Source organism: Mus musculus, chromosome 7 (genome assembly GCF_000001635.26).
Source record: "Mus musculus strain C57BL/6J chromosome 7, GRCm38.p6 C57BL/6J".
NCBI classification, from domain to species: Eukaryota; Metazoa; Chordata; class Mammalia; order Rodentia; family Muridae; genus Mus; species Mus musculus.
Window position 1 is genome coordinate 122,562,766 of NC_000073.6, and position 14,564 is coordinate 122,577,329.

The 14,564-nt window shown below is 45.9% G+C and overlaps 1 protein-coding gene across 3 annotated transcripts in view; it reads left to right on the forward strand.

Annotated features, from left to right (window-relative positions):
• Prkcb (protein kinase C, beta) overlaps positions 1-14,564 on the forward strand; it is a 345,299-nt gene that overhangs the window by 273,662 nt on the left and 57,073 nt on the right. For all 3 annotated transcript variants that reach the window (XM_030242217.1, NM_008855.2, NM_001316672.1), the window contains one exon: positions 5,369-5,542. In XM_030242217.1, the coding sequence (XP_030098077.1) occupies positions 5,369-5,542 (174 nt within the window). The remainder of the gene's footprint in view (positions 1-5,368; positions 5,543-14,564) is intronic.

Sequence of the window (14,564 nt, forward strand, 5' to 3'; positions counted from 1 at the left end):
AGAAAGCACCCAAATATTTAGAAGGATATGATTTAATTGGTCTGGAATGTGGCCCAACTGTCAGCTCTGAAAAGCCCTGCAGAGACTTCTGATGTGCAGTGCGAAGACTCAGTAGCTCTTGCAAGCAAGCAATGCAAAGCCTGAATACCAGGGTCGCAGCTGCAGCACTCCTCATTCTGAACTGGCATTTTCAAAATGGCTACCAGAGGTCCATGGTGGCATATGCATAGTTTTCCTCTTTCCATGGAAAAGAGCTAAAAATTGAATCTTATGATTGCATTGGTATAAAACAAATACATTAACACTGCCTATTAGAATATTTGCCTCAACACCACACCTCAGAGTTTCTCCTCTTGTGGTTTTGAAAACATTAAAATACTTTCGCAAGCTCCCAAGATTGGGTCCCTTGGTTCTGTGCCAGGCTCAATCAAAGGAGAAGGCAGTCACAATTTCCACACTAACCTCTCAGCAGCCAGGTGCTCCTTTCCAGAGTGTTCTGTGGACACAAGAGAACAGTCCAGAGAACAGTCCTAAGATGATGTCCCGTTCTTGCTCCTAACCTTGCCATAAGTCTGTCACTTAGTGGATTTATGATAGGGGACATGGGGCACAAGTGTCACAGCTTCCCTGTGGGGTCTACACTGTAGGCACAGGACCCTGTGGGGTCTACACCGTAGGCACAGGACCCTGTGGGGTCTCCACTGTAGGCCCAGGACCCTGTGGGGTCTCCACTGTAGGCCCAGGACCCTGTGGGGTCTACACCGTAGGCACAGGAACTTCAGCCTGACTCTTGACTCATTTCCCCTCTCAATAGAATTTGGGGACCCTGACTCCCAGCATCTTTTTTTGTTCATTTTAGATGCTTCTGTACCAGCAAAAGTCATCAGGTCGAAACCTTTCTCCATCTGTGCTTGGTAATGTCTTAGAGGTTCTATTGCTGTGATAAAACACCAGGACTAATAGCAACTTGGGGAGGAAAGGGTTTATTTTGGCTTACAGTTCTCAGGTCACACTCTACCACCGAGGGGAGTCAGGAGAGAAACTCAAAAGGCAGAAACCTGGAGGCAGAAACGGATGCAGAGACTAGGGAGGAAAGCTGCTGACCAGCTTGCTCTCCACAGCTTGATTGCTCAGCCTGCTCTCTTAGACCACTCAAGACCACAACCCCAAGGCTGCACCACTGATGATGGGGGTCAGCCCTCCCATATCAATCATCAATAAAGGCAATCATGAGGGAAATTTTAAAATTTAGGTCCCACTTCCCTCAGGTAACCCTAGCTTGTGTCAAGTTGACATGAAACAGCCAGCACGGCTAGCTCTCGGCCTCTGATGCTGCTGTGTGCATTGCTCCCGCACCTCTGACCCGCTGTGGGGATGATGGCAAGGACACCATTCACTGTACCTCTGCATATACTCAGCTCTGTGCAAGGAAGGAAGGAATTGTCTTCAGACCCAAGCTCCAGGAAGAGCATGCTTTTCTGCTTGAAAACCACATCTGTTTCCCTATAGACAATACCAATGTTATTAGATTTTGTGTATTCCTGGAAGTATTGGCTTCTAGAAAAGAGATGAGGAGAGAGGGAGGGAAGAGAGAGAAGAAAGGTGAAAAGTAGGTGAAGAAGGGAGAGGGAGAAGAAAAGGAAGGCAAAATAATGTATTGAGAATATATACTATATACACACACTCATATGAAAACACACAGACATAGGTGTAGGCTACGTAGTGTCTAATCATTTATAACCATCTGTGTTGAGGTATGTGTATGGGCCATACAATTCACTTGCTTATGTTATATAATCTTGAATAGTCTCTCAAGTTCTTTGGGAAATATGGGTTGAGTGAAGTCATCTACATACTTCAAGCAATTCCAAGTTCTGAGCACTTGAAGCCCTGAGCAGGTGACCTAGATCTAGGGCATTGTAGCTGCTTTTCCTCGCTCAGATCCGTTACCTCAATTAGTGAACAAATATTGGTTCACTGTTGACTGTGTGCTGGGTGTTAGGAGTCTGAGCGACAGCAAACTGTCTGACCTCACAGAAAGAAAAGATGCGGCAGGCAATCAGTTCAGTGCCTGCTGCGAAAAGCTCCACTGAAGGGAATGGGGAGAGAGCTCCGTGGGTAGAGTGGTGCCTGCTGTACAAGCCTGAGGACCTGAGTTCTAGTCCCTGGAACCTACTCAAAAGCCAGGCATAGCAGCATGCACCTACAGTCTCAGCAGATCCCTAGAGGTAGGAATCTAAAGCACCGTGGCCTGTAAACCTAACCAAAACTGTGGTGATCTCTGTGTTTGAGCCGCCATGAGCTTTCCAGGCATCATTTGGCTGTGTGGAGTGTCTGGTGAGCCGGGAGCTCAGGGGTAAGGAGACTGGGAGCAGAGCTGGTGAAAAGCAACCACAGGAGCCTGGTTCAAGGGCTAGTTATCCCCCAAGCTTTTCTCAGGAAACATGACAGACGTTTAAAACCCCACCCATTGCCCTTCCTTTCACCATCCTAACAACAACCACCACCACCACCACCACCAAAAAAAATAAAAAGGCAACCTCAAATTCTAGCCCTGGTCTATGTGGAGGTGACCTTCCTCAGACAGAAGATTTCTGCGATGGCATTGAGTTAAGATGGGGTCACTCTAGATTAGAGTGGGCCCTAATGTAATGTGTCCTTGTAAGAACATTGGGACACAGACACAGGACAACAGGGAAGGACACACTGTGAAGAAATGGGTGGAAGTTGGAGAGATCTGTGTATCGACAAGCCAAGAGTACAAAGGCTAGCTGGCAGCTGCCAGAATCTGGGAGAGAGACACAGAATAGATTCTTTCTTAGTTTTCAATAGCAGCTGACCCTGCCAGCATCTTGACTTTGGACTTCTGGCCTCCAGAACTCTGAAAGGCTATGTTTCTGTTGTTTGAAGCCACCTCATTTTTTGTTCTTGTCTGTGCTAGACTGTGTTAAGTGGCCATCAGTGCTAGTTAAATTGCATTTTATATGCCCTGTCTGAGTGGGTTCCCCAGACACCAACTGAAGCATTTTTTGGCACACCCATTTGACAGATTAGGAAATCGAGGCTCAGAAAAGCCAAGTGAATGTCCTAATGTCACACAGTTACTTTATGGCCTACCTTGGATATATACCAGGCATTCTAACTCTCACAACCACACACTCACCATTGCTGAGCACTACCCACTCTGTGACCAGAGGCCAAGATGCTGGGCACACCTCACCTCACTGGGTTCCGGCAGCAAAGTTCACCAGGCAAGCTTCCTTCCCACCAGGGAGCCCTGGGGCTGCTTTTCTCTATTTTATTTGCTGTCGCTGGAGTTCTGCTATTTATCACATCTCTCCCTGAAGATTCTTGGGTAACAGATGTGGCTTGGAATTTGATAAGAACGTTACTTCAACACATCCTTCCAATCTGGGTGGAATCCTCACCCTGGAGACGCAGGGACAGCTGGGCAAACAACCCACACCCTCCCTCCGCACTGGTATTAAAGTTTCTGGAAGCTCCAGGACATGCTCAATGCAATTAATAAGAGATTTATTTCCACTTCAGGAACACGGGGGAAATGTGGCCCTGGCCATTGCTAGTTCTATGGCTAATGATTTGCATTTTGACTTTCGCTATCTTTGTCTCCCGTGGAAGCATTAACTAAGTGTCTGGGATGTGCCTGGCAGTGACTAGATTCTTAAAAACAGTTAGCAAGTGTCAGTTTAGGTATTAAGAAAAAAATATGTGGGAGAGGCACACGAGAACAGGAGAGGTGGCTCGGTGGTGTCGCTGTCCCCTAGTCCTGGATGCTGTCACTTCTGGTTTCTCCACTGATGACAAACAGGGGGGCCCTGGACTGTGAATGAAGCTTCATCTGGGTGTGATGGGACATTTTGGCCTCTCTTTTAGCAGGTTCTCCTCCCGTCTCTGGTCCTTCTGCTCCCTTGCACCCAATCAGGATCACCTTGCTGTTCCCTGTGTTCTTCTCTCCAGCTTTCTTGGCAATCAGAGAGCAGAAAACCCCACCTCCATCTTATTCTCTGCCTCAGGACATTGGTTCCCTTTGGTCATTGCCCCTACCTTGGCAAAGGCTAAGGAACTTGGGTACCACGTAGAGAGAGGATGGAGAGGGTAGAGGGTGCACTAAAGACACATCCTGACTCTGTAGCTGGATTGCCACCTAAGCCAGAGGCTATTCTGAGGGCCGAGTCAGTGGGACACTGAGAGGGGCAGCTCTGTGGGAGACAGAGGAGGAGAAAAGGCTCACTGCAATGAGAGTTGTCTGACCTCCACACATATGCCATGGCACTCCAGTACCTGCACACAATACACATGGTGATGGTGATGATGACAGGAACTTTATTTAATCATGTAAACCTGAATTAAAATCCTGCCCTTGCTCCGAGTTGTACTTGGGCAAGCTAGATGCACGGCAGTGTCTACTTCCTAGAATCGTATGCAAAGTAAGTAAGAAATAACAAAGGAAAAACCAATAGTTGCTCGATACATTGACAAGCACTCAAAAATATGGTGCTGAGAAGTGTTGCTTACAAAAACAGATAACATAGTATCTTTAGCAAATATGCCAGTCAGATCCCTCTGTCTTCAGGGAAGCCTTCCCAGAAGGACTAGGTCTCCTTAGAATCTGATCCAGGCCTATGCTTCCCAAGAGCCTCCTTGAAAATAGCACGTACAAGGCACAGTTCTTCTGACCGGGTCAAGAGCGAAGATAGTACTACCCTAATGAAAATAACACTGTGTCCATAAGCCATCTGGTTTGCTGACCCGGCTTATGGCCACAGCTTGTAGGAAGACGACCCAGGACAGCAGGTGAGGCTGTTAAAGCCGTGCATTGACTAGTCCTATAGTTAGTTGTCTGCTCACTTTTCCTCCCGAAGTTCAGGGTCAGGGAGCATGGCTGCTTGATTCTTGCTGCATTCCCAGCAGGCTCTTACCGAGCAGGACATGCTGAAGCAATAAAGGAGAGAGTGTCTCGAACTCAGTGTTACCAAACCTGCATCCATTCCTGTGTTGTTAATCTTTACTGATTATTAACCACACGTCTGATCCTTGGGAAGATTTCAAGTTAAGACAGTGAAATTTGATTCCATGGGGGTGATCATCATTCTAGCCATGTGGGCTGCCGTTGCTATTGATGGATGTGCCAAAGAGTTCAACACAGCCTCATCTTTCCTAGGACCGTCTTCTATTGATAGGACTTAACTATTCAAAGTCTGAGGTGGTTGCGAAGTGTTACTTCTTGTCTCTGGGTTAACACAGCATGTCTATCCAAAGCTGGGAGTGGTTTGCATGGACTCCAGGTACCCAGGGCTGTCCTCTAGGCCTCTTCTAACTGAGCTGATGTGCTTGCTGTCTTTCCCAGGTCATGCTCTCAGAGCGGAAGGGTACAGATGAACTCTATGCCGTGAAGATCCTGAAGAAGGACGTGGTGATCCAAGATGACGATGTGGAGTGCACCATGGTGGAGAAGCGGGTGCTGGCCCTGCCTGGGAAGCCCCCGTTCCTGACTCAGCTCCATTCCTGCTTCCAGACCATGGTAACGGGTCCAGCACTCTGGGTAGCCACTTCCAGGGTTGCCACGGGTTTGGGCCAGTAACAGTTGCCATCCTGAGGAGACACCTGGGCTGTCTGCCTTGTGGAAACTAAAGGATGCTGGGCTCACAGAAGTCTTGCCACTGTACACAGTCCCCTGGGGTAGATCCTGTCCCAACTCAGGCAAATCGTTTTATACTCAGACAATCCAAGTCTTTGCAAGCATTAAGGGGTGACTTAGGGACAGGGTCTCAGCAAATCTTCCTTCCTTCCTTCCTTCCTTCCTTCCTTCCTTCCTTTCTTTCTTTCTTTCTTTCTTTTTTTTTTTTTTAATTTTTATAGTCCGGATAGGAGCAGTCAGCCCTCCTAGCCCTTTGGAGGAGCATGCAGACATCTCTGCAGGTTGCCTGAGGCCTTTGCTAGGGGCCTTCCCCGAGGAGGATTTCTTGAGAGCACTGCTCTGAGAAAGCATCTGAGGCTGGGCAAAGGGTTGTAGGGAAGGGCTAGTGGTTTCAGAATGCGACCCGACAGCCAGAATGAGAGGGAACATTCATGCACTCTCTGCTGCTGCCCCTGCAAGAGTTAAGATGTCACTTCAGTGCCTTCTGACCAGTCCCCGTTCCTGTCAGATGTTGACCTCCATTCCCAGGAGAAGAACCCCAGCACAAGTGCAAATTAAGGAAAGGTTCATTCCTATTATCATGCAACCCAGGAGCCATAACGGAGTCTCAGCAGGTGTAGAAGCTTGATCCGAGACTGACAACCTGAGTTCAGTGCCCAGGCTCAAGCTGTGAAGGAGAAGACAGGTTCCCACAAGATGTCCTCCTAAAGCCATATATGCATTATCATGTGCACACGTGCGCACACACACACACACACACACACACACACACCATACCTACATGCACACATGCACACCACATGACACACACACACACACACACATGCTTGCACATACCTCACACATACACTCACACACACACCACACATATACACACACACCAAACATAAACACACATATTCACACACATACATGCACATACATGTACACACACTCATGCACATGTACACACACACTACACATGCATGCACATACCACACACACACTCACACACACAACACACACACAACCACACACAAGATAGATAGATAGATAGATAGATAGATAGATAGATAGATAGATAGATACATCGATACATCGATACATCGATACATAGATAATAAATAAATAAAATGTGTTTTAACTCTAAAAAAAAGGAGTTCATCCCTTAAGACATAGTTCTAAGGCCAATGGCCATGGCTTCCAAGAATGGACTCTGTAGGGTTCTTCTAGACCCTTTGCCTTTCAATCTGCACAATCTGACTTTATATCTCACCCTCTACATGAGATGGATTGGATGCTGTTGTAGTCTGCATCAAAGCCATTTCGTCACTTTCTTTTATCTGTTCTTGGATCTGCTGGGCATTCCGGGCTGTTTGGTCTGTAGTGTTTTCAGCCTGGGCTCTGCTTACCACACTCTCACAGCATCTCTACCTGCTTCTCTCTCCCTTGCATTTTCTAGAAATTGACAGCTAGGTCTAGAGGCTTGGTCAGACTCAGCATCTATCAGTTAGCAAGACGGCAGTTGCCCCTAGATTCCGGGTGTATTCTTTCAGGAAATGCATAAGGATCTTGGTGATGCTGGCCCAGACTGATGCTCTCAGCACTAAGTCAATTAGCTCACTGGAGATTTAAGATGGGAATATCTGTTTTGCATTTGCTAGCTGGGATGCTTTTTACGAAGCATTCTCCTTGCTTGCTTCCCGATGATCTGGCTCATACAGGAAAGGACAGAATCGATACTCCAATTCTTCCCTTTGTTTACGCTTCTGGATAGTGAATTAGTTCACAGTTGTGCTCTGAGGGGGACTAAAGCTTGGCTTTTAAAGTAAACCTTTAAGGGGAAGGGAGAATGGCTGTAAAGAAAATTTTAAGTAAATGACCGTTTATATTGCATGGGCACAGGCAAAGGCCAGCAACAAAGGAAGCCAAGTATCTTTAACATTACCTGGGGAATTCAGTTCAGAAGGGGTCCACATGTTAACAGAGTTAGGATGTAACCTTTGAGACTCCCCCTTCCTCCTTTCCATGGCTGGTTCCCAAACTCACTCAAGAGTAGCAGCTCATGACTGTCTGGTAAACAGGCCAGTGGCGAACTTGGAACAGCAGTTTGCAATTTTAGCTGTGTGTGTCAAAATGGAGAAGAGTGAGCCATTTATGACTAATGTTCATTAAAGGATAGCATCTTTATCAGTAATGAACTGCTTTGAGAATAGCCATGTGGAGTGGATTTGAGATTATTCCTTTGATGGCAAGTGGCCTCCCCCGTCTGAGCTTCATTTGTCTGGCACGATGGATTCCAGGAGCAGCATGCACATGGCAGGAGTCACAAGTGCTGGATTTTCCTCCAGGAGTTGTCCCATGCCAGGAACGCTAAGAACCTCAAGAGTTGGTGGACTCTTGTCCTGCATGGGGAGAGGATCTGTGACTCTTTCCAGACAGTTTCCCACTGCAGAAAGTAGAGGAGTGCAACAGGCAATTTTCTCAGTGGTTGGCAGTAATACGGAGTGGTTAGTTCATGTTCAGGAGCTGTGTTTTGTGTTGGGGGTGGGGTGATGGGTGGGAGGCTTGAAGAGATGCACTTACTCTAAGAGAAAAGGCCTGGTGAGGCCGTTTGAGAGGGGAGCAGGCACCTAGCCACCTTACCTGGGTTCAAGTAGACACCCAGCCACCTCACCTGTACTCTGGGCATCATTTCATTGCATAAAACACAAGAACTTATGTATTTTTCATTATGATTTTTCTTTATAATTTTTTATATTTCATTTTTCTTGAGACAGGGTCTTCTCCTACATAGTCTTATCTGTCCTGGAACTGCCTATGCAGACCAGGCTGGACTCAACTTAAAGATATCCTTCTGCCTCTACCTCCTGAGCACTGAGATTAAAAGCATGTGCCATCACATTCAGACTGATTTTTAAAACTCTGTGCATGTGTGCATGGCTGTTTGTATATGTGTATATAAACCAAGAGTTGGGAGGGGGCATCTGTGGAGATCAAAAGACCCTGTAGTGTCAGCATGTGGGATGCATAGGGAACAAGAGATCAAGTGCCCTGTTCACTTGGGATTCCCACTCTACCAGGGAGACTGGAAAAAGGGCACAGCAACAAAAGCAGAGGGGCTGGCATCGGGGAGACTGGTATTGTGAGATGACTTGTTTTGATGGGATCATCAAGGAAAGCCTTGGTGGTAAGGTTGACATTTGAGCAGAAACCAGAACAGGCAGGGCTACCTGGGGGCAAAGCAGTAGTAGGGAGCAGGAAGAGTCCGTGTGAAGGCCCCAGGCAGGAACACGCTCCCTGTGTCTAAGGAACAGCCAGAGGGCCAGTTTAGCCTGAGCGGATTGTCATGTTGTATTTTGTGACCCAGAATTCCTTTATGAATCAGCTCTCTTTAAAGGAACAACAAAGCTATTATAGCATACTGCAAACTTGATAGGTGTGTGTGTATGTGTGTGTGTGTGCATGCATGCACTAGAGATGTAGAATTTTGAAAATATAAGCTCCTTGATAGATTTTTTTAATCTATAAAGTAGTCAAAACATATGAAAGTAAAATTCATCCAATAATATCCTTGATGGTTTCTGCCATTCTTGAAATGACACAACGCTTTTGTTTTGTTTTGGCTTGGTTTTGGTTTGTTGAAACAGGGTTTCTTTGTGTAGCTCTGATTGTCCTGGGACCAGCTCTCTGTAGACCAGGCTGGCCTTAAACTCACAGGGATCCACCTGTCTCTGTCTCCCGAGTGCTGGGACTAAAGGCATGTTCCACCGCTCTCTGGTCCCAAAGCTCATTATTTTAAAAGTTGTTTAGAAAAACAAAACTCTGTCAGAAGTATCCTTATACTGTATTTTCAAAGCTTTCAAAAGTATGTGTGCCATTTTCCCTGTTAGTGGAAATCTAGAATATTAAATTTTGTTTGATGTATTCTAAATGTGTTCAGCCTACACATGTACACAGAGAAGGCTGGCATGGCCAAATCAAGACATTGATTAGAGTCAGGGAAGGATGTATAGATAACTGTCTTCTTGAGTTTCCAATATTTCAGAAGTGTCTCTACCAAGGCAATTAAAATTGGGGTGTGTGTTATAGACACACATGTGCATGCAGCCACATACACAGTCCAGAGGAGGACATTATGTGACCTTCTCTGTCCCTTGTTACCTTTAGACAAGGGCCAGAATGCTCCAGTGATTGCAATATATCTTCTGCACTTCCCAGAACTGAGATTACAGGTGCATGTACCCAAACACCTCAAGTTTTTACACGGGTGCTGGGGATTTGAACTTGGGCCCTCGTGCTTACACAGCAAATGTCGGGGCACTCATAGGTAACAACATATGAGCCATCTGCTCAGCCTCTTAGATTTTTAAAAAAATTGACCACAAGATGGCAAAATAGATGCAAAAGCTTTTGGAAGAGAGTTAAGTTTTAGAGAGTTAGTTGCTCATTGGATGAGCCCGTTTCAGGCAAATGGACTTCTGGTGAGTTGTTCCAGAGACACACAGGCCAAAGCATGCATTCCCCAGGGAGATGGATATGGACCTATGATTACCGGCCATAGGACTCCTAGAAAGTCACTAACAGCTGTGAATATGGGTTTTATCATCTTGTAAAAGGAGCCCATTACATGGGAATTAAAAGGGACAGTAGAACGAATCTAACAAACACCGAGTAGAAGTTTGTTCCATGATTGGAGCTGGGCTGGGGCCCCTTGCTGCACAGGCACACAATAATTTCATTTCCTCCCATCTTTTTGCAGTTTTTCTCAGGGACAATTGTCAGCCAGGCACATTCATGTAATTTCCCAACTGCCAGTGGGCACAGGCAGTTAAGTTTCTTCAGCAAAACATCTATTTTAACTGTTTTCTTTTCAATTGAACATATGCACCTCTTTTTTTTTTCTTAAATAGAATTAGATTTCATGAGTCATTGAAGGACAGAAGTTACTTCCTCCCCAAATTTGCTGCCATGGCCCAGCAATAACTCAGCTGCAAGGCATGCTGGGAGAAACATCCACCCAGAATACAAAAGAGGGCAGAGATGGGGACAGGGATGGTTTCCACCTATTGGCGTCATGCCCATTGAGGCTCCAGAGCGTCCAAGGGGCCATGGTGACTCAGGCCACATCTGGTTTTTGTAGTAATGCCCAAGGAGGTGCTTGGACCTTAGGGCAATGCTGAAGAAGGTTCTCGGAAGAGTCTTGGTCAGAGATGTCAGGGTTGTAAGAAGTAGGATACTTCTCTCCCACACTAAACTACCTCATGCATAAACAGAAAAAAGCAACCAACACTAAGGAAGTCTTTATGGGAGAAACAAAGGCATGTGTGTGCTTGACCTTGGAAGGAACTAGGATTTGTGAATTTAAGGCAGATTTTATCTTCTTTCTTATTGTTTCTCTGTTTGTCACTGCTTTTGGCCGGTGTGGCTTCTCTAATCCATATCCAGCAAATTTCCTGAGTTCCAATTCATAATCGCAGGAGAGGGGATCTGATTGATTCCGTTATGTCAGGTGTTCCTTCCTGGCCCGACCAAGTGTTTATTAGGTAACACTAACTCAGTGGGAACCTTATAAAAAAGTGTTGTGTCTACTGGGAGGGCATAATTGGTGCTTCTGTTAACTGGGGGATGCCAGTAGAATCCATGGAGATTCCGATACAGATGCAGTCTGAAGTGCCTCATAAAAAAGAGATGTAGTACCCAAGGGGTTCCTGGGAACTTGGCAGGTATCAGGGCTGCTGGGCACTAATGATTAGAGGATCTTGGGTAGGGAAGGAACCAGAAATGCCAACTGAATCTAAGTGTTAGGGCAGGTTGGGATAGTGATAGTTGGGTTCTTTCTAGTCTCTTGTATTCTTCTGATGGCAGCATTGGCATATTCATTTGATAATTAAAGATCCTTTAAGTCCACAGAAGAAGAAAGGTTCTTCCAGCCCTTGAGAACCTTTGTGTCTGCACCAAAGGGAGATAGGAAGCCAGAACAGAAAAAGCACGAGGTCCTTGTGTTGGATTGGGATTATCATGCTGTAGAATGAGAGAAAGAAGAGTTCAGTGTGCACACATCTCCTTGACCACACATTCACCCCTATGAAGCTCTGTGAATGCACACAGACTTGGCATGGCTGTCTGATGTGAGAGCACCCCATATGGAGGCGAAGCTGCTAGGACTCTACTCCGTTTAGGAAGACAGTGGGTGCGAACAACCAACCCCGAGGTCCCAGAGCAAGTATCCCGTGTAACTAGGGTGTGAACCAGGGCTGGCTGATGCCAAAGCCAGAGCTCTTATTCACAGTACTTCACGGCTTCTCTGGAGAGAAGCAGATGGCTGTGTGTGATAAAGGGATCAACTTACAGACACACTGAATTCACGGACAAGCCTTGAAAAAAATCATTAAAAATTGCTACAGAGACAACATAACACAATTCATCTTAGAACACTGTACGAGAGCGGCCCACGTGGTTGGTATCCCCTCACCAAGGTCTCATTAAAAGTGGCAAGGGACCCAGGGAGACGGTCCAATGGATGACAGTGCTTACTTCATGTGCACAGGGAACTGAGTTCAGAACCCAGCTCTCATATACCCGTAAACCCTCCTGCTGTGAGGGAGGAAACAGGAGGATCTCTGGAGCTTGATAGGCTGCCAGCCTCAGGGCAGTGAGAGACCCTAACGCAAAGAAATGAGGCAGGGTGATAAAGCAGGCCATTCAACATCATCCTCTAGACTCAGCACACATGCATGGGCCCATGTACCTGGACACATGTGTCCATACACCACACACATATACCATAATCTCAGAGAAAATGGCAGACATCCCACCACCACCACACAGGCATCATGCCCCACTCTATTTCAGCTACGCTGGGGGAGGATTGCCTCTTTTTGCGTTCTCTGTCTCCATGTGCTCTGCTCAGATGAACTGTGCGTAGGCAGTGCACTTATCATTTTATATGACCACACCCTGGACTCGCATTCCAAATTTAGAAAATTCTGCACAACTATTATACATGACATGTATACATGAGTTTTGTTTTGTTTTGTTTTGTTTTTTAGCTTTTTGAATTTACTGAGGGAATTTGGGGCGGGGGGAGAAGAAGAAAAGAATTGAAAATGCACAGGAGCCCCTTTCAGCTTACAGGCCACGGCAGCAGCACTTTTGAAGAGGCATTTTAAGGCTGAGCAGACTGGCTAGTTTGAAGAGAGAGTTGGTGAGTTTGCCTCTCTGTGCTTTTAATTGGAGATGACAGTGGAACGCCCACTTAGGAACGTCCTGGAGTTGGCTGGAGCCAGCTGGAGCCGGCTGGAGCTCAGGAGAGAGGGGAGGATAGAAATTGGAGGCAACACGTGTCAGTCCAGAGAGAGCCCCTGGGCCGTGACTAGAGGGGGAGGGGTACACCCATTTTGAAGGTGATCCTCAGTAAATACTTCTATGATTCTTATATGGGGGAGCCCATCAGGCAAAACCTCATCGAATACCACAGGTTTGAGAACAAAGAACGTCTGAGGCAATGGTTTTGTAAGGAGAATGGGGAACAAGGTCAAATTCCAGGGCTGTGGAGGAGATCCTATAGTTAACTGAGGTCCCAGGGTTTGCTCCTGGCTCTCTTAATGCCATTTCTTCTATTGCATTTATTTTGAGCATGGTTTGAATTAGTTATATGTATATTTTAACCAAGATTTTAGATGCTCTAGGGAAAAGTTCTGTATCTTACTCTTTATTTTGGCCTCTGTAATGACTAATACACACGTACACACATACATACACACATACACGCACATATGCATGCATACACACACACACACACAGACACACACACACACACACACACACACACACACACAAACATATGTTCAGAGGAAGCTCTCAAGTTTGCCTCTACTCAAGGTTGGCTCTGGTTGGCCCCCAGTTGGACTTTCCAAACTTTGTCATTCCTGGCTACTGCAGGATATGAACTTTGTGACATGGACAAATGGTGTTTGTTTTTGATATATAAAATAAATTCTTTAAAATATTGATGCACCAAAGTCAAATTGGATATAGAATGTAAATAGCAGAGTCCAGACTGAGTTTATAGTTTTTACAAGGACAGTGCCTTTCCAGTTATGAAGATTTAACATATTTAAGCAATTACGTTTCAGTTTTTAAAGTGAATTTCAACTTATGTACTTATTTTAGTCTTGCTATATAGTACGAGATGGTCTTATGGTCTTTCTGCCTCAGCTGCTCACGTGCTTCATTACAGGCCTGTCTCACCATAGTCAGAAAAAAACAAAGGACAAAAACCAACCAACTAAACGAATAAACAAAAAGCAAGCCGGATAGCCAACCAAATGACAGCAATGACAAAAACCCCATAAACTGAATTTCTAAGACTATTTTTTTTAAGGTGAGGAAGGATAGATCTTTGAAAAGCTGCTTACGTTTAACAATATTTCTTTCCATAATTCATTTTTCACTTTACATCCCAATCACAATGCCCTGTCTCCCTTCCCCCAGTCCTGTCCTTGCAAATCCCTGGCCCCTTCTCCCTCCCCTTCTCCTCAGAGGAGAGGATGCCCCCCGATACCACTCTACCCTGAGTGTATTTTAAGAGAGGAGTAAAGCTTACTGGAGAGCTTGAATTCACCCGGGGGTGGGGGAGGGGGGAAGAGACGGGCTAAAGCTCCCTCTTCTTCATCATCTTCAGACATGAGCTGGTCTCACCCATGGCTTCCTATCTCGTATGACTCCGTGTGCCTTAGTCTTCCTCTTCAGCAATAACACCCATGATGTAAGAAGCTTCCTATATTTGACTGTATTTCCAAGCTCCACAAACACAAATTATAAGAAGTTAGACGTGTACACCTATGATTACCTAGGACTATCTGCTACCCTTCTTTGAGAAACAGTGCCATTTGGAAAGGTGTCTGGCGGTGCCTCACACTGG